Source organism: Dasypus novemcinctus, chromosome 5 (genome assembly GCF_030445035.2).
Source record: "Dasypus novemcinctus isolate mDasNov1 chromosome 5, mDasNov1.1.hap2, whole genome shotgun sequence".
NCBI classification, from domain to species: Eukaryota; Metazoa; Chordata; class Mammalia; order Cingulata; family Dasypodidae; genus Dasypus; species Dasypus novemcinctus.
In genome coordinates this window covers 76,060,518-76,085,978 of record NC_080677.1, presented here as the reverse complement: position 1 = coordinate 76,085,978, position 25,461 = coordinate 76,060,518, and the positions used below count along the sequence as shown (strand labels likewise).

Genomic DNA, 25,461 nt, shown 5'->3' with positions numbered 1-25,461 from the left:
AAACTAAGGATACTAACCCTAAGGGAATATTCTCGGGGAAATGATCTTCATACAAGATATGAGAGTCTAATTAAGAGCTTGGTCTGGGCAGTCGCACCGCTCGCATTTACATTCAAGGTCGTCGACATTCTAGCGGTGTGACCTTGGGCCCAGCAAGTACCTCTTCATGCTGCATGTGTTTTTATCTGTAAAGATGGGCTAAAAATAATACCTACCTCATAGAGCTGATCTGAATATTAAATGAGTTAAAATGAGCAAACCAGTGCCTGGTTGGTGGTAAGTACCCAATAAATGCCCACTATCTTGATTCATGAAATAGCAAATACCTGTTTTTCAAATACCCTCTGCTAGGCACTATGCTAGGCACTGTGACAAGGGAGAAAGCAATCAGACATGTAGTCTAGGAGGGGATATGGGCAGAAATATACAAAATTACGATACAAATTAGGGTTTATCTAATACAATATGTGCCCTACTGTTCTTTGAAAAGTTGGACTTTAAAAGCACTAGTTTAAAAGCTAATGTTTTAAACATACTTTATTTTAAAATAGGAGCTCTGGATAAATGGAAGAAGTGAATGCATTTTACTTGGAGGTTTTTTTTTCTTTAATAGAATAATTGAATCCTGCTTCTTGAAAGATTTCTTTCCAAATCTAACATTTAAGTGATGATAATTTTGTTTCTATAAAAGTCCATTCATGACTTCCTTCTGTACTTGTGGGGAATGTGTTTGCTTTGTGACTGTGAGTGGGAAGATCAAATCATTCATGTATTACTTTTTTCTGTTCTCCCCAGACATGAGGGTGTCTACTTTGGGGATACAGTGTCTAGGTGAGAAATGGAACCAGAGCTGACTGAGAAGGGTATCCACACATTGCTGCTGAGACACTCGCAGCTAAGCAGGCTTTCTATCCTCCACTCCACACAAGACTGAGCTTCCTCGAATGAGGTATATTTTCAGATAAATAAGCTCTCCACTCCCAGTAGTAATACTGAGTTATTTGGTTAAGACATTGACCTGCAATGTACCTTTATGAGTATTTTATGCATAAGGGGGATTTATCGCTAAACCATTGGTACTTACTAATTACATGGAAAACTTGATGTTTGACTACTGCTAGTAGTAATGCACTATCAATAATGCCATGAAACCCCCAAGACTTAAAAGATAAGCAGACTTAGTTTAAAAATTTTCAATTACTAGACATGTATTTAAAGATGTTCCCTTCTCACAGGCATAAAACACCTCTCTTGAATGTTAGTGTTGAATGTAAGACAAGGTCATTGCTAGCAAAACCATTTCTGACATTCTGCTTCTAGATCAAGTGAAAGTAGTAACATAAAATTACAGGTAGGATAGAGTTATCCAGAGGGTAATTAAGACTATGCTATTTCAAGATCTTTCAGTATTAGAGACTAGACTAATAAATCCTCTTCCAGGGGGGTCTGCTGAACTACTGATGACTTAAGGCCTTTAAGTCTCATATTAGAATTCATTAATTTATCAGAGAGCGTGCTAAGCTGTAGGGACACAAAAACAAATCTGCCACAACCCCTTCACCAAAAGGGCCCCTGGGATTGAAGGGGCACACATAGTTGGGTGATAAATCACCCAGTTTGCCTGGGAATAAACAGTTTCCCACGATGCATGACTTTCAGTTTTAAAACCAACCTGGAACATCTCAAGTAAAACTGAGATGAGTTGGTCACCCTACAAATGGCCAGAAAAATAAAAAACAAGATAAAAAGTGCTGAAACTGAGGTGGGAACAAAGTGATTACACAAAGGAAGAAAAGACAATTTGGACTGACGGTTGAGGGAAAGTCTCACGAAGGAAATAACACTTGAGCAAATTCTTGTAGGATGAATATGTTTTGCCAGAAAGAGAAGATAATATTTTAGGAAGAGAGAAGCACATAAAAAATGTTCAGGTCCTACCGAGCTGGAGTACAGGGCTAGCTCACACTGTGCAATAAGGTGGTGGTAGCCAGGTGTGTGTGGGAGCAGGGGGTGTGGGGGAAAGGATGGGATGATACACTCCTGAAAGGATAATTTGAAGTCATGGCACTAGGTTTGGCTTTGTCGGAAGATCTAATATGATTTGTCTTTCTCCCTATTCCTTTATGACTTTAATTTCATGGCCAGCTATAGCGTTGGAGATCTTCATCTTGGAGGATGTACCTTATTCCTGGATCTGGGAGGATTATAAAATGAGCTTCTCCATATCAACCAAACAGGAAAGCTGTGCTCCCTAGAATATGAATGATTTCAAATCATTTACTGGCTACCTCCAATATACTAGGCATTGTGCTTGCTGGGGAGGGATTGTGGTGGTGGTGGGGATGAATAAAAGATGCTCTGTGACTATGAATAATCAAATAGTCCAGGGAAACAGACAATTCAGTTTGCAAGAAGGGATGAGAGTAGTTTGAACTGTAGTATACTCTATGTTGAGTGTATTGCTATTTCTTAATAAATTATTTATGAGATGTTAAAATGTGAAGTAAAAATATAGCTTAAGGCCACTGAATTCCAAAAAAATATGTTTGGAGTATTAAGTATTATCTACCTGTGTATACATATGCCCCATATAGAGAAATGGTCATACATGGTCATAAATGTAGGAATACTCTGAGACTTGACTCCAAGGAGAGTCAGAGAATCACCAAGGACGCTTAAAATAGTGCAGAATCATTAAGATAACATCACTGATGTCTTGGATTATCGAAGAAGGAGGGAGTCAGGTAAAGATGTTTAGTGAGGGAAGAAGGACTAGACTGGGAAGAAGATGGTGGCAGAGTCTGAAAGTTACTGGGACATGAAGATTATTACAATTTCATATAATACCAGGGCGCCCCAGGTTTCCAAGTCTAATATTCAGAGGTGAGACAATAATTAAAATGCATTTTTTTTTTTTTACCCCTGGCTCTTAATGATTGCCCAGACTAGGGGATAAGTCAAATATATAGCCATTATTTTTTTATGTTAGAAAGTGATGCAGGAGGGATTAGAAAACAAAACAAAGTAAAATAATACTTTTGACACTTTTAAGTAAATGATTATCTGTATACCTAGAATCTTCACCAAACCTTTCAATACCTTGTCATTAAAAAGTGAGAGTGGGGTCTGTGTGTAGATGGGGGCTAAAATTCTGAGAAGATAAATACCCCTGTAAGACAGGAAAGGCATGTGAAAAAATAGCGAGTGTAGAGAAAAAAGGTTCAACAGAATCAAGAGCAAAGAAAGGTAGGAATAAGTCACTTCATTGTTGCATACTTCTCTTTTTAGACAGGTATTGCTGCTGAGTTTTACATAGTTAACATGCTATGTCTAAAATTATGCCATTATTAGAAGATCAAAACTTCATATGATTAGATGATAGTCTCATGTTACTGTAATGGGAGATATATTTTCAGATAACTTGTCTGCTTCTTCCCATAATACACACACAGGGATGATTAACTTAGGCTGAGCTTGTATTTTAGGTTCTGAAGCTCTAAATAAAGGTCAAAGTGCAATATTGGGTACTTCAGAAGAACATTACACTTTGCACATTTTAAAAAATATTTAGTTCCTATTCAGACTTGTAAAAATGCTGCAGTATGTCAAAAGAAAGAGTTGTCCGAAGAATGAATGCCAGCCTTGCAAATAAAGGAATAGAGGGAGAATGGTCATAGTAGAGAGGGTTGGGAATTAATAGTCATCGAGCAAGATGCACCAAACCCTCAGCTAAACACTTTATGTATTTTAATTCATCTCCTCAGAGAGGTCAAACAACTGTGACTCTCACAGTTAGGGGCATAAATGCATAAGTCAAATCCTGCTCTGTGTACTGCAAACGTCCAAGAACATTGATTTATCTGGTTGTATGCAAACATACTCTTACCTTTCAAGTGAAATTACTTAGGTACGTCTAGGTATGTGCTATGTTTGGGCAATCTGCAATTGGCTTTATCAGTTTGCATTGTGAAATTCGAAACTATCCTCATTTTAATTACCTGCTGATTTTCTGAAGACAGAAATGTGAACAACAAACATTATTTTGATATATTTGATAATTTGTTTTTCTGAAAGAACCCAATGATTATGTATGTAGAAATAGTGGCTGAATGTGTTTCAGTAGAAACATAGGTGTGTGTATGGGTGTGCGTGTGTGTTGCATGTTGAAAGAAGTGAGATATGAGATGGTATTGAGAGCATGAGATGAAGAGCCAAGAGACATGGCTCTGTGTAACACAGTTTCCAAACCAGACAGTTCTCTTTAAGGGGTACCTTTCAGCTTCCTGAACACTTTGCCCATACTGGCTCTGAAAGCCAAAAATGGACAATGTCTCTGGCAATTGTGATGATGAAAATAAGGCAATTCTGCACTAGTATTTGTGAATAAGAGGAAAGTCGTATGTGAGTGAGAGTAGCTGGGTAGTCAACAATAACAAAGCTATACATATCTTGTATCTCTCAATTTGAAAATGTCTCTTATTCAGATCTGTTCAATGACACACAAATAAATGGAACATGAAAATCTGTTACTTGCTCAGTAAGAATTCCGTATGTGGTAACAGGGTGGAACCTTGGGCGCTGGTGAGGACCCTTCTTCCTGACACTTGCATAAAGGTCACCTGTCAGTGGTGGACTTCTCACTCCCTGTGCACTCCATTTACCACTACAACTAGGGTACTGGACCTAGAGGAATAAGAGTACAGGGGAGCAACCTGCCCTTGCTGTTATCCTAGATTTCACGTGTACCTTGTAGGTTTCACCAATGGGAAAACCATGTAAGTTGTCTTGCTCACCTATGTTTTAGCCCAATCCACCATGTTGGGTTCAAGCCACATTAAATCTACTACTGCCTTCCTTTAAAAATTCTTTTAATATATCTAAACTGCAACTGCCTCATCCATAAATTTCTATGTGCCTCATAGGGCTATTTTGAAGAGCAAGCAAGATAAAAATAGTTTTGAAAGTGATTAAGATGAACATTGCATAAATTTAAGTTGCTTGTAACATTACTGTACTATTAGAGTCTGGGATACAAGTGTAATTGAAATATAGACAGTGTAAAGACTCTTGATTGCTATCCTGGGTTGAACTCTAACTCTACTTCTATTGCGTACTAACTTGATGGCCTTGGGTAGATGACTTTGCTTCCTTAAATTTTCTTGTCTGTATAATGGCAACAATAGTATCTTCCATAAAGTAGTTTTTTAAAAGATTTATTTATTTCTTTCTCTCCCCTCCCCCCCACCCTGGTTGTCTGTTCTCTGTGTCTATTTGCTGTGTCTTGTTTCTTTGTCCACTTCTGTTGTTGTCAGCTGTAAGGGAATCTGTGTCTCTTTTTGTTGCTTCATCTTGTTGTGTCAGCTCTCTGTGTGGGTGGAGCCATTTTTAGGCAGGCTGCACTTTCTTTCGCGCTGGGAGGCTCTCCTTATGGGGCGCACTCCTTGTGTGTGTGGGGCTCCCCTACGCGCGGGACACCCCTGCGTGGCAGGGCAATCTTCGCGCACATCAGCACTGCGCATGGACCATCTCCACATGGGTCAAGGAGGCCCGGGGTTTGAACTGCGGACCTCCCATGTGGTAGACGGATGCCCTAACCACTGAGCCAAGTCCGTTTCCTGCATAAAGTATTATGGTGATGATTAAATGAGTTATGTAAAGTTCCTAACACATACCAAGTGCTTAATAAATAGTAGCTATTAATATTTTTTCCAGGGTTGATTAATAGTTATAAAGTAAGGAAGACCCCCTAGGATATAAAATTTATACATGAGGTCAATGTCCCAAACTAAATTACTAAGTAATACTACAGAAAAATGAAAGGCAATCATTCTTACCATTTTATCTATCTGGAAAGATATCACACTTTTGATACCCAAATAAAACCATGAAAAATGGACTAGGAATAGAATGAAGGGACATCATCAACCTTCATATATACAATGTAATATATGGAAATTTGAACTAGGATGTTTAAATTGTGAAAAACTCAAGAAAAAGTGTTAACAAGCTTTCAAACACCAGAAACCCAATAATGAGTTTGTTCTAGACTAAATTAATACAAAACTAATTTTATTGGTTTATCTAAAAAAAGTATCCTTTCTTTTGCCTTTAGTAGATACAGCCAACTTTCTTAGTCACAGGATAGAATGTTTTTTTTTTCTTTACATTTTTAAAGTTCATCTTACTTACCTAGGTTGAATTTAAACATGTGATGATAGATAATACAAATTTCTGTGATTCACTCATTTTTATTATACATTTAGCTGAGATTATTGTAATATTTCATCTAGTTAAATATGAAGCCCTCTGTTAAACACTGGTAACACATAATGACTAATATTGTCACTTTATGGAAAACAATTTTACCTTCAAATATATTCAGCTTTGACAGTAGATGAAAATATAGTTCTTACCCTGACTTTTTTGTTTACAAACTTTCCTTTCTGCCCTTTCAATGATTATCTTATTAATAACATCAGCCTCATATCTTTAGATACTGAGTTCATTTCTATTAATTTCTACTTTTTCCCCATAGCTTGGGAAAGAGATTCTTATTATAAGACTTCATCTTTTCAAGGAAACCCTCTTTCCATAGCGTTTATATGATGGAATTGTTGAAATGATTAAAATAAAATAAAAGAAAGTTAATATATGCTACTTTCTAGTCAAACAAAAAGTAGAGACTGAAAGAAAATGCTTTCTAAATTTTAAGTATCCTTTGATCAGCAACCATAATGAGAAAATAACGAGGCTTAATACAGGAAAATGGCCAAATTTATCCTTGTTAACACAAGGTGCAGTAGATATCCCTTGAACCAGAAGTGACACTAGCAATCATCTAATCCAAACCACTTATTTTACCGATGAAAGCCAGGAGGTTAAGTGTAATTTTGTGTTAGCTTGTAAATTAAAAATCACGGATGCAGAAAAGGACAAACTATTACTAACACTATGGTCTATGGTCCATGCCACATGAAAGGAATTCTAAAACATTATCTGCACCCAAAAAAAGATGAAATTAAAGTGGGGGAGGGGCACTACATTCTATTAAACGTGACCATCTTCTGTTTTCCTTAATAATAGGGTGTCTGAAATATAACCAAAGTCTGCTGTTTCCTCAGTTTAACTAAATTCCCTCAGACTTGACAGTGCTAGCATTTCTCTGAGCTGAATGCAATTCTCATTACTTATCTAAGGATGGCATGTATCTACTAAAGACACATTCTTATAAAGATTCTAGTTATGTATCTATTAAATATATAAAAGACCCAAATGCCAGCTAACAAGTTCAATTCCAAGAACAGTTCTTTTACAACTCCAAAGGAAAAAACAGAAAACCAACTGTGTTGGTTAGGTATGCTAATCTCCAAAGTGATGTGATCCTGAGCGATTTGGGGGATAACTTTGACTCTGCAATTCTCATGTCATGTACTAACTTTAGAACTTAATCTATCCTAACATGTGACTCCAAAGTATGTGATGACATAGACTGTTAGCATGAAACAATCTATATTTCCTGCACAAGAAACACAGCATGTTTAATCCAGAAAAGGTATAATTACGATACCATATAAACTTAGCTGTTTCACATATAATAGAAAAATAGTAATTATCTACTTGTTACATAGCACTGAAACATTGCCTTGGGGAGAAGCAAGCAGGATTGTCCAGTGGCGCTTTCTCTGGGTTGCCTGGCAGTGAGCTTCTGGGAAAAGGTCCCCTTCTCCAGCAGCTCATAGCTTCAACTTCCCACAGGTCTCTAGGTCCTCCCAGGGCAGGAATGTCACGTGCTAAGCAGCTGACATCCACCTCAAAAATGTTGTCTGCAACTTTTTTGAGCCAACAGGCCTCCAAGATCAGACTGTCTCCCATCTTTGGGAAGCCATTCTCAAGCTCCCACACAGTCGGATGGAGTGGAGGAAGGAGCAAGGTCCTTTGGGAACACAGAGCTCGGTATTTCTCATGACCACTCCTGCCTCTCTCTGGGGATACCTGGGGCTCAGGGACTCCGTGTCTCATATTGCTGCCCCTCTGTTTGTAAATTTCCCTTAGTCTCAGCTACAAGGTATACAGTTGTGTTGTCTGCCTGTGACTAACCTCTCCCAATGTGCCTAAACAAGAGCCCATTTTAGTTTACTAGATTCATAAAAAATGTTTAAAGACAAACCAAAAAAAGGCAGGGCTTATGTTATATTTATCTTTATTCATGAATATATTCTAAAGAAAATTTCTGCTGGAAGAATAATTCCTTTGTCTTTTATTACTGACTTTAGGACCAAAGAAAGTAATTTAATAGAATTGCAACAATATTTACATTTATATATAACTTAGACATCAAGGCGAATCATTCCTTGTATTTTAAAAAGTCAAGCTGCAATTAAACCAATTTAATCTTCTGGGTGTCTAAAACATTCTTTATTTGGAAACAAAGATTTGTTAAATGAAATACTTTATGAAATCAAACAGCTGCTAATTAGAGAGTATTTAAGAGGTATGATATAGGGGCATTTTCGAGACTTGGAGTTGTCCTGAATGATATTGCAGGAACAGATGCAGGGCATTATATATCCTGCCATAACCCACTGAATGGACTGGGATAGAGTATAAACTATAATGTAATCTATAATCCATGCTGTGCAGCAGTGCTCCCAAATGTATTCATCAAATGCAATGAATGTACCACACTAATGAAAGAAGTTGTTGATGTGGGAGGAGTGGGGGGAGTGGGGAGTGGGGTATATGGGAATCTTATATATATATATATATATATATATATATATATATATATATATATATATATTTTATTGTTTCAGGTCTTGTTTTATTTATTTATTTAAACCATGTTTTATATATATATATTTTAATTTCTTTGTCTTTTTAAAAATGTTACATTAAAAAAATATGAGGTCCCCATATACCCCCCCACCCCCCTCACCCCACTCCTCCCATAACAACCTCCTCCGACATCATGTGACACTCACGACACTTGGTGAATACATCTCTGAGCACTGCTGCACCACATGGTCAATGGTCCACATTGTAGTTTATGCTCTCCCCCAGTCCACCCAGTAGGCCATGGGAAGACATACAATGTCCAGTAGCTGTCCCTGCAGTAACACCCAGAACAACTCCAAGTCCTGAAAATGCCCCCACATCACATCTCTTCCTCCCACTCCTCACCCCCAGCAGCCACCATGGCCACCCTCTCCATCTCAATGCTACATTTACTTCCATTACCAATCACAATAGTTCCAGAATAGAATATCAGTAAGTTCACTCCATTCCATACTCCATTTCTCCATTCTGTGGACCCTGGGATGGTAATGTCCACTCCACCTCTGTATTGAGAGGGGGCCTAGATTCCACTTGGATGATGGCTACAATTCTCCTGCCTGCAGTAGTAGGCACCCTTGGCTCCCTGGTGTGGTGGTTGACCCTCTTGCCTCCCTGTTAGCTGGCTGGAGTAAGTCCAATAAAGCAGAGGGTAGGAGTTGCAAGTCTTCTGAGGCTCAGGGCCTGGCTGTCACATGGACAGTACAGAGATTCAGGTCCCCTGAGCATACACTAAACCCCAGTGTCAACCACAGGTCCGGCAAAAGTGACAGGAGAGGCTTGTGAACAAAGATCACATTGGAGTCCAACTCCATCACACCCAGGAACACAAACTCTTCTATATTTTTTAATGTAACATTTTGTGTGATCTATGTATCTTTTTTTTAAGGCATATTGTTTTTTTTTTTTAAGATTTATTTTTTTATTTCTCTCCCCTTTTCCCCCCCACCCCAGTTGTCTGTTCTCTGTGTCCATTTGCTGCATGTTCTTTTTGTCCCCGCTTCTGTTGTCAGCGGCATGGGAATCTGTGTTTCTTTTTGTTGCGTCATCTTGCTGCGTCAACTCTCAGTGCGTGTGGTGCCATTCCTGGGCAGGCTGCACTTTCTTTCATGCTGGGCAGCTCTCCTTACAGGGTGCACTCCTTGCGCATGGTGCTCCCCTATGCGGGGGGGCACCCCTGGGTGGCATGGCACTCCTTGCGTGCATCAGCACTGCGCATGGGCCAGCTCCACACGGGTCACGGAGGCTGGGGGTTTGAACCGCGGACCTCCCATGTGGTAGATGGACACCCTATCCATTGGGCCAAGTCTGCTTCCCTCTACGTATCTTTTAAAAATAAATAAAAAATATATTTAAAAGAGTATTTAATTACAGAATCACATTTTCTCCCTTCCTGTTGAAAACTTTCAGGGGTGTGGGAGGGTGACTAGAATATGGAGCAAATGGTCATCATATTAGAGTGAACAAACAATAGTGAAGTGTCCCATGGCATGAAGAAATGATCCCTAACCTTATGTAAGGGGTGGACCCATGGCATGTGCCCAGATCTTGACTCCACGGTGGTGGTGAGATGAGAGATTGGACATGAAACTCCATATTGATTGAAAGGACCATGGTCAAAAAATGTTTGGGGACACTGGCATGGGGTGCAAAAGGAAACCATGAGACTTTCTGCTGATCTCCGATTGAAGAGTAGTTCTAGGAAAGTAAATTATTAGCCAGTTGAGAGTTATATGAGTGAGGAGTATAGAGAAGGGAGTAGGAATTATCAACTACAAACTGTTGGACATAGTAATGTAGTATAAAAATGCACGTGTGTGGAGTTAGGAGACCCCTCATTTATTACTGGTAACTTAGGAACTCATATGTCTTATAAGGAACTTATAGGTCTTTTCACTTCCTTTATTCAGACTGAAAGAAGTGATAAGATTGTTCTGAGTCAACCAAAAATAGATAAAAAGATATATAAGTTGATAGCAAAAAAAAAAAAAAAAAGCTGATTGTAGTTTGGATAGAGATAGAGCACCCAATATTTATGTCAGTATCTTTGTTCCTTTGTTTAACTGTGAAGTGAAGTTGACTGATATATACTTTTTAATGAATGTGGGAAAATATACTCTGTAAAGTACAAAACTGAACAAGCCCATTAAAATACAAACATAGCTATTCTATCGAGAGGTCCCTCCCTGTCCTTAGTTCTGCGTGGCATCAGAACAGCTTCAGCCTATTAGCCATATCCCTCACTTAACTCACTTAACTTCTCAGAGGTTTGGTTTCCTTATCTGTAAGTATTGTGAATCTGTAAATGGTGTCATTTGGGATACTGAAAGTGAAAACATGTTAAAAGTTAAAATGGTGTCTTATATTTCTACTATTATGATCACAAATCATCAACTACTTAAGATGATGCATCTTATAGCTTGTATGACAAAATAACTTCTTTAGGAATTACCCTGAACCTCCCCCCCTTCTTGCCTTCCCCTTCCCACTTCCCTTTTCCTACCCCTCTGTAACCTGTCTGTCCAAGGTTTCACAGCTGGGAAGCTGCAGAGCCAGCTCAACATCCCATACTCTTGGTCACTAAGTGACAATAATTGACATGTACAAATGCTATTTACAAGATTTAGAGTTCACCTTAGCACAGAAAGTTACTGATCAATTTCACTAACAATGTCAGCTCAGTTTAATATTTGATAATACATACATTTGTAAGTTGGGCAAAGGGTTTCTTTAAATGAGCATCAAAAAGTTTTCTTGTATCTGAATATTGAAGAAAAACTGGACATTGAAAAATTAAGTTTTGGTATAGGAAAAAGTTCTTTAGGAACAAGCAAGATTTTATCAATAAAAGGGTGTTCTTGTCAGCTTATTTATAATGGGAAATGTTCTCCATTCATGCTGACTTTTAAAAATTCTGAAGTTAGGAAGTTTTATGTTGAAAAATTTAGAAAACTACTAAAAGGCATGGAGAAAAATGTTTTTTAATTCTTAAAATAGGATTTTGAAATAAAATCCTCTCTACTTTCCGACTTGGTATATCATGATGAATATTCACCATTAACCATGAAATTAAAGGGATTTTCTTTTTACATTTCATGTTACAGTTAACATATTATGCAGCACTTTTCACTTTCTGGAATTGTACACAAGTAACATTTTGTAGTAGCAGATGTGTGACATCACATGAAAAACTTGTAAAACCTTTTCATGAATATCACATCTGCCAGTCCCCACTATAATTTTAACTGTAGTTATATGGGTTGCTTCTCTCTCTGTGCCAGAGGGGCAGCTTTGCATGAAAGCTGTACCAGGAAATTCTTCTAGATTAGCTAGTTAAGCAAATTGTGTAACTGCCATTAAAACCAAAATGTACCCAGCAGACATAATTTCACAAAAAGGAAGGAAAAAAACTGTTGTACAAAAGTCACAGCTGTTCGACTCTGTACTTTTCATTAATTTTTTTTCCTCTCCTTATGAACAGTGACAGTTACATTTCTAGTTAGGAACTTCAGAACTTCTTAATATGTTGTTAAGTGCTGCACAATCACGGATTCGGTATATGTCAGGAAAAATTAGGCTACATTCTTTCTACTGCCACAGAGAATAGAAACTTTGCCAGTTTGGCCTGTCTGCAGATGAAGTAAGTAAAGATCTTGACTAGGGCCCATTGTACTCTGAAATACAGAGCTGTGTGGCAGCCTCTCCTGCTTTAAGCACGTGCCAACAGCCCTAAGTGCATATGAAAAGTCAGCTTATTCTTCCAGGTCTTCCTCCTCCCAGTGGCCCTTCTGAAGTGGTGGGCAATAGAGTGGAAGGCTCAGGGTGTTGGGGTCACAGGCCTGTCTCACAGGGCTGTGTGTGCCCAATGACTTCCCACTGTTGGGGACCCTGCTGTGACACTGTTGCAGGGGGGGCCAGGGACCAGGGACGAGATGTTCTTGAAGAGGCCCCTCCTTCTGCTCCAGTGATGAGCCTCAGAGGCTCATTTGGAGTGTTATGGGTTTTAAGGGATTGGTGTATGGGCTTTGCTCTCAGACTGCCTGGGTCTACAGTTTGACCCTTTCTCTTATTAATGTATGACACTGGGTAAGCAACTTAACTTTTTTAGCCAGGATTTCTTCATCTGTAAAATCAAGACAATTATATTTACCTCATTATCATTATAGAGAGCATTATAACTGTGATAAGGACTTTTGAGCACTTAGTCCAGTTCAGCACACACACTGAGTACTCAATAAATGTTAACTATTTTGATGATATGATAATGTGATGATGGTTTTTCTGACTTCTGAATATATTGCACTTGAAATCTTAAAATGGAATTTGCAAGGAATAGAATTATGACACAATTGGGTAGAGTCGGTCACAGGAGGCGACACCAGTTCAAAGCAGGTTTTTCAGTTTCAAGCTGTGTAAACCCTCTGCTGCTGCTGATTGTTGGAATTCCTATCTGCCTGTCTGTGGCTGACAGGGAAATGTGTTTGTGCAACTGTGCCAGAGGTACAACACTGATTTCAATCTGACGTGCCCAGCTGATGACAGAGCCCACTCTGCAAATCTGCCTTCTCCCAGTTGTTGGTCTATTTGAAGAGAGTGGCTGACAGCAAAGTTGTCTTATCTAGTGTCCTCTCATAGGCTTTTTGCCACTAGGAGGAAAAGTGTAATGTTTTTCAAAATCTGTAACTAGCCCCCCTAATCATGTAAATGAGTGATTAACACGATTAAAGGTTAAAAATGAGAGATCTACATAGAATACATTGTGCATCATCATTAGCAGAATTAGTGAATATTTTTTTGACTACAGACTTACAATAAAGACCATCTTGCCTTATTACATTAACTATCAATATTATAAATTAAAATACATGATTCTTTAAGATATTGACATTAATGCTAACCCTACAGTTACAATCAGGATATTAATCTAGGCAGTTTATATTTTTAGATTTATGAATTCTACACTGGTAAATTTGCCATTGCAGCTTAGCTTATACGTTTACTTTTTTTTTCCCCCAAATATTTAACTATGTATTTAACTATAAGGTGACTTTCTTAACAAAAACATGCTACAGACTGAAAGTGATTAATAACCTCTCTTTTCACATATGTATTCATAGTTCTAAAAATAAGACTACCATTTATAACAAAAATACATGCTGTGAAAATAATGGTATAATGGCAGATGTAATTCATAATTTTTTGAACAATTAAAAGAACATGTAATTAGGTATATTCCAATTAAAATATTGACACATTGTCTTTGTTGTGATGGGAGATATCCCTCATTTTGAGCAATGTCTACATTTAGAATAAATTGGGGGTATTTTAATTATGTTGATGAATTTTTATAAAGGATGTTCTAAGAAATATTAGAATATAATTATGCATAAAATTAGCTTTTGGTTTGAATCATCTGTTCCATTTTTCAGCTTGGCTTAATACATAAACAAAATTATTGATATTGGTATACCTTATGGAATCATATAATTGGTATAAATTAATGAAAAGCAGTAGATTCAAATGCAACTAGAGGAAAGTTAAGGTATTTTGACCCAATATGACCTATACATGTACAGCCTCACAATCACTTGAACTTTAAAACTACTGGAGGGAAGCAGATGTGGCTCAACTGATAGAGTGTCCATCTACCATATGGAAGTTCCAGGGTTCGACCCCCAGGGCTTCCTGACCCATGTGGTAAGCTGGCCCACATGCAGTGCTGCGACGCACAAGGGGTGCCCTGCACACAGGGATACCTCCACGTAGGGGTGCCCCATGTGCAAGTAGTGTATCCTATAAGGAGAGCCACCCCACATGAAAAAAGCTCAGCCTGCCCAGTAGTGGTGCTGCACACATGGAGAGATGACACAACAACAACAAAAGAGATGCAGTTTCCTAGTGCCACCAGCTACTGCAAGTGAAGGTAGAAGAACACACAGTGAATGGACAAAGAGCGCAGACAATGGGGGACGGGGAAAGAAATAAATAAAATAAATCTAAGAAAAAAACAAATTAAAAAAAAACCTACTGGATATTTTAGCCTGATCTAATATGACATGACTGGTTAAATTCTTAATTTTCTAATATACTATGGCTGTATTACTTTCAAAAATGAAGTGAAGAAATATAGTGAGAAATTTACTATAAAAAAGCACAAGTAAAAAGAAAACTACTTTCTCTGGAAGTCTAAAGATAATGAGGACAATTTTTTAAAAAGTTACAGTCAATATCACAATTCAATAACTAACCTCAAGGAGATCAAATAGCATCAGAATTCTACTTGGAGGACATTCACCTCAATGATCAAGAAAGTAGAAAAAATTGCTTTCTGACATGTAGGAATCTCACCTCTATGACAGATAATTAGGGCAGAGATGAAAGACTTCGGTTAGCTACAGTTTCCCCACATTAGAAGTCATCTTGACAAGAGCAGAAAAGATAGACCAAACTGAGAGCCTTAGAAGAGGGCTGAGATCAGCAAACTATGACTGGCAGGCCAAATTCTGCCAGCTGCCTGTTTATGTAAATAAATGTTTATTGAAACACATCCATGCCTATTCATTTAAGTGTTGTCTATGTTGGTTTCTGAGCTACAACAGCACAGTAGCTGTGGCAGAGACCACATGCCCTTCCCCCTTCCAATATTTACCAACTGGCCCTTTATAGAAAGAGTTTGCTAAAATCTGGGCTAAGGAAAAGGTTATTATTCAGTGAATTCTGTAATGAAATACCGAATCTGTATGTCACATACATCAGTTCTTTTTCCTTACATGGAACTACCTTGGATTACAGATGAAATAGACAGGTTCAGTGCAGTCTGATTCAGTGAATTAAGAAAAGCCAGCATTTACTGGAAACATTTTGTGTTGACAAATTAATCCAGGAACTCTAGCTATATTATTATTAAAGCATATGTGTATTGTGGTTGATTAGCCACCTAGTGGGACCTGGAGGCCCTGTAACTATTTACAAATTATTTCTCTTCCTTTGTGCAATTAGAGGTACCTCATGTATTTATCTTACTTTTTGTGTCAATTGCATATCCATGTGAATTAGAGGAGTAAATACTTTATTAGAAGACTGCATGTAGCAAATGAGCGGAATTTGCCTTTACTGTGAATCTGGAATTGACTAACTGTGGTGCTAGAACCGGGGATTTCCCCAATGAAAATGGTGGGTCAGAGTATTTAAGATGAGTGCTCAGGAGGGAGATGCTCAAGGTTCAGGGAGTGTAGAGGTCTTTCTCATCTGTAGATCCACAATGTACAAAAGGGTTTGATACCTAGTAAAAGCTCAGTAACTGCCTGAATGTTGTTACAAAACAAATTAGCAATAAAGCCATCAATCGATAACCTTGACCATCTACACTGATATCATTAAATAGGAAATGGTTAGAGAAAACAATTAGATGTAGATAAATAATGTTTAAGACTTTTGTTTTCCAGTGTCTGCATTTCTTGGGAAGTATGCTGGCCAAAAGAAATAGTTTGTTATTTGCTGAAATAAATTTTGCAGAACAGGTAAAAATTTTTAAAAATAATAAATGTGGATATGATGTAATCTAATAGGTTCTTTATTCTAAACAGAAAGGCACATAGAGGGGATAACTGATACAATGCTAAGCTAGATTAAGGCAATGCAATTTTCAATAGGTAACATAAAAACCAAATCTACAGAAACAATACTGTTGATTTGAAATGAGGTCCGAGTATAGGAAAAAATTCTACATTTTATTTCTTCTTCTGCCTGGAAAGCAGGGTTGCTTCATTTAATTGGCTTTGATATCTGGTTTAATAGAACATCTCTTTTGCACAACCTGTCAGCTCCTAACATTATGACTGCAAAATGAAGGGCGTTTACTTTGATATCTTTAATTATCACTCATTTAAAGGACAGTTTGAAATACACTTTTACAGTTGGTCTTGTAGAATTATGAGTCAAAAGAAAGGAATGATAAATGAGCCAGCTGGAGAGACAAGAAACTGTAAGCTAGTGCTGCTAAAGTCCTTGCGGATACTTCAAAGTAAGATGAAAGGGAAATAAAAGGGCTTTTAGCTACAAATGTTCTGTAAATGAAATATTAGCACAATTTCACAACATATTAATAAATTAATATCATATGTATAGACTTACTCAACATAATAAGTGCCATATATGGGATCATCGATTTTTTCCCAGCCATATGGAAGCTCTGAAAAATAAAGAGTTATTTCTTTCAGTAAATAAAGAATAAAATCACAATTTCTAATAAAGTAATATAATTTAACTGTTCATGGTTTGCAGGCATGATCTAACAAAGTAGAATAAAGCATTCAGTCAGCAGCAAATTTCAGACACATATTATAGGAACTATAAGAAGCACTGACTTGAAAATTGGCAGTTAAAACACAGAGCTCTCTTCCTTGCAGCTATACTGACTGGTCTAGTGGTTTATCCCATGCCAAACAGCAGTGCGGCACGTTATCGTGCTATCACCACTCAAGGCAACACAGAAGGCAAATTGCTCTCCTAGAAGTGCATACAGCTCCCTTACTTATTTGTATTATTAAAAGGAGCATTTCAGGATAAAGATCATATTTTCAAAATGTATTTTTGAAAACAGCAAATTGTTCCTGTTGACTGAAACAAAGACATTATAAATTCTCATTTGAAGTCCTGTTATTTGGGATGGTTAGGTTACTGTCCACGCCATGGGGGTCAGAATGTTGCCAATATACTCCTTGACACTTTTTTATATACAGCCTAAAACTCTAAACATACTCTCCTTGACAATATGGATCACATTTCCAATTCTCTATGGTTAATTTTAATATACATATATATTTTGAAAATCAACAATAAGTATAAATGCTATTAAAGGCAATAACATGCTCTTTGAAAACCAGACATTGCTTCTTAATACTGCTTTCCAAATACAATTGAACCGGTAGAATTATAACCTCTAGGTATATGGAGAATTGAAAGTAATCATGATGAAATAATGATAAATTTTCTTGACAGATATTAATTTTATACAGTACAGAATCTGAAATCTAAGATACATTGATGTGCTTTAAAAGAAATTTAAATGAATTTTAAAATATTTAAATGAAATTTAAACGTTATCTTATTATAGAAGTAACATACTTATTGTAGACAAAGCACAATTAAAAAATAAAACAAAATCACATGCAATCATATCATCTAGAGATAAATTGTGTTAATATTTTGGTGAATATACTTCAAATATATAGCAAATATTCTTTAAGAAATTACATAATATGGTAAATATTTTTGCAGACTAATAGTTCTACTTAAAATATCAAGGGCATCTTTCAATGTAAATAATTGTTACTGCACAAAATCATTTTTAAGAATTAGTAGTCTGTGGTATAGATATAGCCTGAGTGATTCAACAAATTTTCTATTATTGAACATGTAGGACTTTCCAGTTTTAACCTGATATATCTAAAATCTGTGATGAATTGTATTAAACATAAATCTTTGGTCATTTTCTTAATTTTTTACTAATGATAAATTCTAGCAGTGGAATGTTGGATTAAAGAGCATGCACCCTTTTAGGACTTTCAATACCATTGCCAGATTGCCGCCTTTCCACTAACAAAAGTAGTACCAGTTTATACTCTCACTGGCAGTGTATGAGAGACTTTGTTTTTCTGTACCATCAAATTAAATACAGGTCCACAATTCCTCATCCTCAACTTTTAAGGACAGATGTGTTCTGGAGTTCAGAATTTTTTTATTTTAGAAAGTTAACAAGATGCAAACGCCTTCTGTTCCATAACACTCCTCGCAGAGTCTGGGGCAGCAGTCAAAATCGAATGCATAAGCATATCTGCAGCCAAACATATGTGATTCACACCAAGAGGATAAATAAAGACTACTTTCTGTCAGTTAGCAATGGTTTGCTGCTAAATGAGTCCAGGTCAGGTTAAGTTTTGCTGTTAAACAAGTTACAAAAGTCAGTTTTCAGAGCTTTTTGGATTTTGGATATGCAGATAAGGGATTGTAGATTATTATTTCAGAAATCAGTTAAAATGACTTTAAATTGGCAGTTCACAGTTGTTTTAATTTACCTTTTCTGGCTTTCTAAAAATGGAACATTTTTCCATTTGTCTGTCTTTGGCCAAAATATTTTTCTTTAGTGAAAATACTTTCTTATCAATTCATAAGAGTTCTTCACTTATCAAAGATATTGATTCTTTATTATATATATTGAAAATATTTTTAATGGTTGCTGTTTAGCTTAAAATTTTCCAGTGTTTCTTTTAAAAATATAAAGTGTGGGTTATGATTTTGGTTAGTAATTCTTAAATTAGGCATATGTTAATAAATATATGACACCAAATAATAGAGTACCTTAAGAAATCTTTTTTTCCCCCAGAATGATATTAAGAGTGGACCTGGACTGAACATATACTATGGGCAAGATAGTGATAGGCTTCATGTGTATGGACCCATTTTATCCCAACAACAACAACTCAAGATTCAAAACTCAGTACTCTGGTTCCAGTGATCTTAACCAATTTCAATATCAATTTAGACACTTTAACAAAGCAAAACAACACTTAATTTAGATTAAAGAATAACCATACAGATGGTTTTCACCAAATCCTCCAAACTATTTGGGAATTTGGCTATTAAAAGGAAGAATCCATTTGACAAATATCTAGAGTGTCTTTTATAAGCAGCTAAAGTAAAAGAATATATAGAGGGCAGCAATTGGCAATATGATATTAATTATTAATACAATTTAGTACATGGATTCATATTTAAAAAGTTTTAACATCTCATGAATACAGTAATATTTAAGAATTATATTCAATACACAACAAGTAAAAGCCTAACATGGTTCACTTTTGCATACTAGTCATATTACTTAACAACAGTATTATACAGAAGTATTTCATGGTCAAAACTTTTAAATGATCTTTTTTTTAAAAAATTTATTTTATTTATTCCTCCCGCCACCTCCCGCTTGCCGCCTGCATCGCTGTCTGCTCTCTGTGTCCATTTGCTGAGCATTCTTCTGTGTCTGCTCATCTTCTCTTCTTGTCTTCTCTTCAGAAGGCACTGGGACCTGATCCTGGGAGAGAGACACTATTGCTGGAGCCACCTCAGCTCCCTGGTTTGTTGTGTCTCTCATCGTCTTTCCTCTGTGTCTCCTTTTTTGTTGTGTCATCTTGTTGTGTCAGCTTGTGGTGCGAGCCAGCTCAAATTCACCAGGAAGCACTAGAAACCGAACCTGGGACCCCCCATATGGTAGATGGGAGCCCAATCGCTTGTGCACATCTGCTTCCCAAATTATCTTTGATAATGCAAAATGTTTCTTCATTATTCCTTTCCTTTGGCTCTTTCTAAAGAATATTACTAATTCTAAGGAATGTATCCCAGAAATACAGAGTTCACTGATTCTTCACTTTTGTCAGATTTGCAATGCCAGAGGCTCTGGGAACAACTTATTGTATCCTTTCCCACTAGCCATCCTAAAGTACTCATCAGAATTTAGGGGGAATCTGATTTGCTTTTCATAAGATACCAAGATATTTTGCTTGTTTGCTTGCTTTTTCATATTTCCTAAGTAAACCATTAATTCATACTGAAACAAAATTACATGTTATAAACATTTGTAATTAAAGTAAACTACTAGAGGTCCTATACTTGCACTTTGAGACAAAATGTTACACTATAGTTCTAACCTCTGTTACAAGGAGTGGTCATTCATTTCATTTTAAATATCTGCAGGGGATGGATGGGTGAGATGTTACAAGAAACCAGTAACAGACATATATTGCTTCATTTGTGAATGTGGCAGAGTGAGTTTTTAAATGTCTGCAACTGATGTTTAAAAAGGTGTATAGATATGTGTGTGTATATGCAAGTGTATGTATTTTTAAGTCTGTGCATGACTATATTCGATACATGTGAATATACATATTCATTCCCCTGCATGACATTTTTCTTGAAAAGCAAAGAGAGATGTAGGCTATAATACTAATGAAACATTATGATGTTCACACACATGTTTCTTTACTCAAGGAAAGATAAGTCATAACTTCTTAAGACTGTAACCTGAAGAGTAAATATCTTCTAGGTGATGGAAAGTTAAGAAAATTAAGAAAGTTAAGAATATCCCTTCATTTTGAAAAAATAAGCTACTTGGACTTGAACTATGTTTTTTTAAAAAACAATTGCTTCTTGTTTAAATTAAGCTAACAGATGAGAAAAGGAATTTTCAATTTTGTTCTATTTGCCCAATCAGACAAACACATTGCTTGGATCTCTTGGGTCCTGAGTTATTTAGAATACAGTTTCAACAATACCTGAGAAATTTTCAGATTGTTAAGGTCCCACTGATGAAAGAATAACATACATTACACATAAGAAAAAGTAAACATTTGAGATCAGCAAGGTTAATGCTGCATTAAGGACTATTTTAGTTGAGAGTTTTCTTTAGGCCATGGAACTATGGAACAAATTCAGCAATTAGATCTTTCTAAAGTGATCTACTCTGCAAAAGTCTGTGCAAATATCTACATTAATTTGCAATCAGTCATATCAGCTTTGTGAAACTGGAATAGTCAAAGGAGTGAAGGACACTTCTAATTCCACCTGGATTCTGCCATAACCACAATGATTTCTTTTTGATTTATTGGTCTTTCCAAATATTATTTTATTTATTTATGTGTTTATTTGTTTTTAGTCAACTCTATTTCATCACAAAAAACTGAGACTCCTTTACGCTAGATCAAAACAAGCTGCAAATGGAATCTTTTAGAAATCCAAGGACAGCATTTTTCTTTTTCTGTGGAAATGGGATCTGGGAACTAGAAAGCTGTAAGGAACCTAGGATATATATCAGAAGGATCCCTCTTGTTTATCTCTTTGTGTGTCTTACGACGTCTTGTTCTCTAAGGTCTGTTCATTCTGTATATCTCTTTCCATCTCTTTTACTGACTGCTGGTTTCTGCTTACTCTTCTGGTAGATAGCCTGGAGTGATCATCCAATACCTGAAAATATTACTTTCAGCTCAAGAACTACTATCCTTACTTTGGTCTCTCAGTTTCCTAATTCTGTGTCCCATTCTCTGACCTTTCCCACTACCACCCCAAGTCAATTCATTTTCTTGCAAACAGGTCCAAGTTATTTGACACAGGCTGGTCCACATGATGGGTCCTGTCAAGCCAAGAATCCATCCACAGAACAGCCAGGTATAGCCTGGGAGCTGTGGCTTTTGGAAGATACAGAACCCATCCTGTCAGGCAAAAAGAGCTATGGATGGGAAGCTCCACAAACATGTCTATTACAAATATAAAAACAAAACTTCTAAAAATAAAGAAAAACACCTCAATAGCATAAAATAACTACTCCTTACTCATCTGAATTATCTAATGTTTAGAAATAACATCTATAATAATAGTTCTGACCCGTGGTTAACATCAGTAAAAAAAGATAACAACATTCTGATATGAAGCACAGAGAAGGGCACAACTGCACTTTTGTAGTATTCTTGTCAAAAATGAATAACTTCTTCATCATGAGAAAATATCTGAAAAATTCAAACTGAGGGACATCCTATAGAATAACTGGCTAGTACTCATCAAAAGTGTCAAGGCCATGAAAGGGAAACACTGAGGAACTATTACCAATTCGAGGACATTAAGGACACAGGACAACTAAGTGCATTGTGGGATTCTGGATTTGATTCTGGACTAGAAAAAGGACTTTAGTGAAATAGCTAGTGACACTGAAATAAGGTGTGTAGATTAGTTAACAGTATATGACAAAGTTAATGTTCTGGTATCAGTAATTGTACCATGGTTATTAAAGACATTAGGGAAATCTGTATAGAGTGTATGTGTAAACTCTAGTATTTTTGTAACTTTTTTTGGAAAATCTAAAATAATTTCAAAATTTAAAAAATTGAAAAAAGCTATTTCAAACTACTGTCATAAATTGGATGATGTCCCCTTCACTTTATTAATGTGCAATAAAATATATACAACATTGGAATCATTTGGATAGTATTGAAATTTTAAACAAAATGAGAATGTAGGTGCTTGCATTTGTATTCTTTTATATTAATATTTCGATAGATATTTTCAAGAGTGTAACTTTGAGTTTCGTTATTTTACTAAGTTTTTCTATTGTCCTATCTTTCTGCTCACCGGGAATCTAGTTAAATAAACCATTCATCTTCAAGTGTTACTGCACCTTGAATCCTAGAAGAAAAAGATCAAAGCAGCCAGGCTTTGTACCCTCTCTGGGAGGTGTCCTGTGTTGACCAGGAGATGGGTTAAGGTAGTGTAGGGACCCATCCTGGAGGGCAGCTTAAAATTGTTGAAAATCAGGGACAGACTAATTTAGGAAAGAAGCAAAGTATGAAGATACTGGTATATTATTTTATTTAGACTAGTCTATTTTTTAAAAAATTATTCTTTATTAGAGAAGCTGTGGGTTTATAGAACAATCATGCATAAAATAGAGAATTCCCATATACCACCCTATTATTAACACCTTCCATCAGTGTGGAACGTTTGATAACTGATGAAAGCCACATTTTTATAATTGCAGTATTAACTATAGTCCATGATTTAACTTAGGATTCACTGTTTGTGTAGTGTTGTTCCACAGATTGTTTTTTTTTATTTTATTCTGTTACCATATATACAATCTAACATTTCCCCCTTTCAATCACATCCAGATATATATTTCAGTATGTTAATTGCATTCATAATGTTCTGCTACCATCACCACCATTCATTACTAAAACTTTAAGCCTTAAAAAATGTGCAGGGTTCCTATTTGGAATGATAGAAATGTAGTGGAGTCTTTTGAAGCATAAATGTTTTTCCTTTTGAAGTTCACTTTATCAGAATTTTCCTTTTATGAATCATTCTTTTGGTGTTATATCTAAGAAATCTTTGCCCATCCCAAGGTCATGAAGAGTTTTCCTTTGTTCTCTTCTAGAACTTGTATAGTTTTAGCTTTTATACTTAGGTTTATAAACCATTTTAAGATAATTTGTGTGTACAATGTAAGGTAAGGGTGTACTTTTTTAAAATGCATATTCAGTGGTTTGACTTAGGGTTCTCTGTGTACTGTAGTTCCATAGATTTTTAAAAAGTTTTATTCTGCTACCATATATTCAATCTAATATTTCCCTTTCTAATCACATTCAGATATGTATTTCAGTGCTATTAATTGTGATCACAATATTGTACTACCATCACCACCATTGCCATTCATTACCAAAACATTTCCATCATTCCAAAGAGAAACTCTGTATATTTTTAAGCCTTAACTTCCCAGAGCTCCACCCCATCCCCTGGTAAAATATTTTAGATTCCAACTCTGAGTTTGCTTATTCTAATTGTTTTAAATCAGTGAGATCATCCAGTATTTGTTCTTTCATGTCTGACTTATTTCACTCAACATTAGGTCTTCAAGGTTCATCCATGTTGTTGCATATATTAGGACTTCATTCTTTTTTACAGCTGTCTAATATTCTATTGCATGTATATACCACATTTTATTTATCCATTAATCAGCTGATGGAAACTTGTGTTGCTTCCACCTTTGGACAATTGTGAACAATGCCGCTGTGAACACTGGATGCAGCTATCTGTTTCAGTCCCTGCTTTCAATTCTTTTGGGTATATACCAAGTAGTAGGACTGTCTGGTCATATGGTAATTCTATACTAACCTTCCTGAGGAACTGCCAAACTGTCTTCCACAGCAGCTATACATTTTACATTTCCACCAGCAATTAATGAGAGTTCCTAATTCTCTGCATCTTCTCCAACACTTGCTATTTTCTGTTTTTGTTAAATAGCAGCCATTCTAATGGGTGTGAATGGTATCTCAACATGGTTCTTGGAATGTTTGGTAGAATTCCCCTATGAAGCCATCTGATCCTGGGCTTTCTTTTTTGAGAGGTTTTTGATAACTGATGCAATTTCTTTACTAGTAATTTGTTTGTTGAGATCTTGTATTTCTTCTGAGTCAATTTAGTAGTTTGTGTGTTTCTAAGAATTTGTTCATTTCATCTAGTTCATCTAATTTATTGGCACACAGTTGTTCATAGTATCCTCTAATAGTCCTTTTATTTTATTGGGGTCAGTAGTAATGTCCTCCTCATTTCAGATTTTCATTATTTGTATCTCATTTTTTTCTGTGTGAACCAACTGTTGTATTTGTTTATTCTATTGTTTTGTTGTTGTTGTTTGTTTTCTATTTCATTTTCCTCTGCTCTAATATTTGTTATTTCCTTCCTTCTGCTTGCTTTGTGTTTAGTTTGCTCTTCTTTTTCTAGCTTTTCCAGTTTTGGAGTTAGGTCTCTGATTTGAATTCTTTCTTCTTTTGTAATGTAATCATTTAGAGCTAAAAATTTCCCTCTCAGCATTGTCTTCACTGCATCTCATACGTTTTGGTATATTGTATTTTCATTTTTCTCAAAGCATTTCCTAATTTCATATCTGATTTCCTTTTTAACCCAATGATTGTTTAAGAGTATGTTGTTTGATATCCACACATTTTAAAATTTTCCATTTCTCCCTTTGTCACTGATTTCTATTAATAACTTCATTCTGTTGTGGTTGGAGAAGATACATTGTATGATTTCAAT

At 36.2% G+C, this 25,461-nt stretch overlaps 1 protein-coding gene across 5 annotated transcripts in view; it reads right to left on the bottom strand.

Moving 5' to 3' along the window:
* The window catches only part of MAGI2 (membrane associated guanylate kinase, WW and PDZ domain containing 2), a 1,419,055-nt gene that overhangs the window by 281,496 nt on the left and 1,112,098 nt on the right, over nucleotides 1–25,461 (bottom strand). For all 5 annotated transcript variants that reach the window (XM_058297943.2, XM_058297944.2, XM_071215009.1 and 2 more), the window contains one exon: nucleotides 16,966–17,023. In XM_058297943.2, the coding sequence (XP_058153926.1) occupies nucleotides 16,966–17,023 (58 nt within the window). The remainder of the gene's footprint in view (nucleotides 1–16,965; nucleotides 17,024–25,461) is intronic.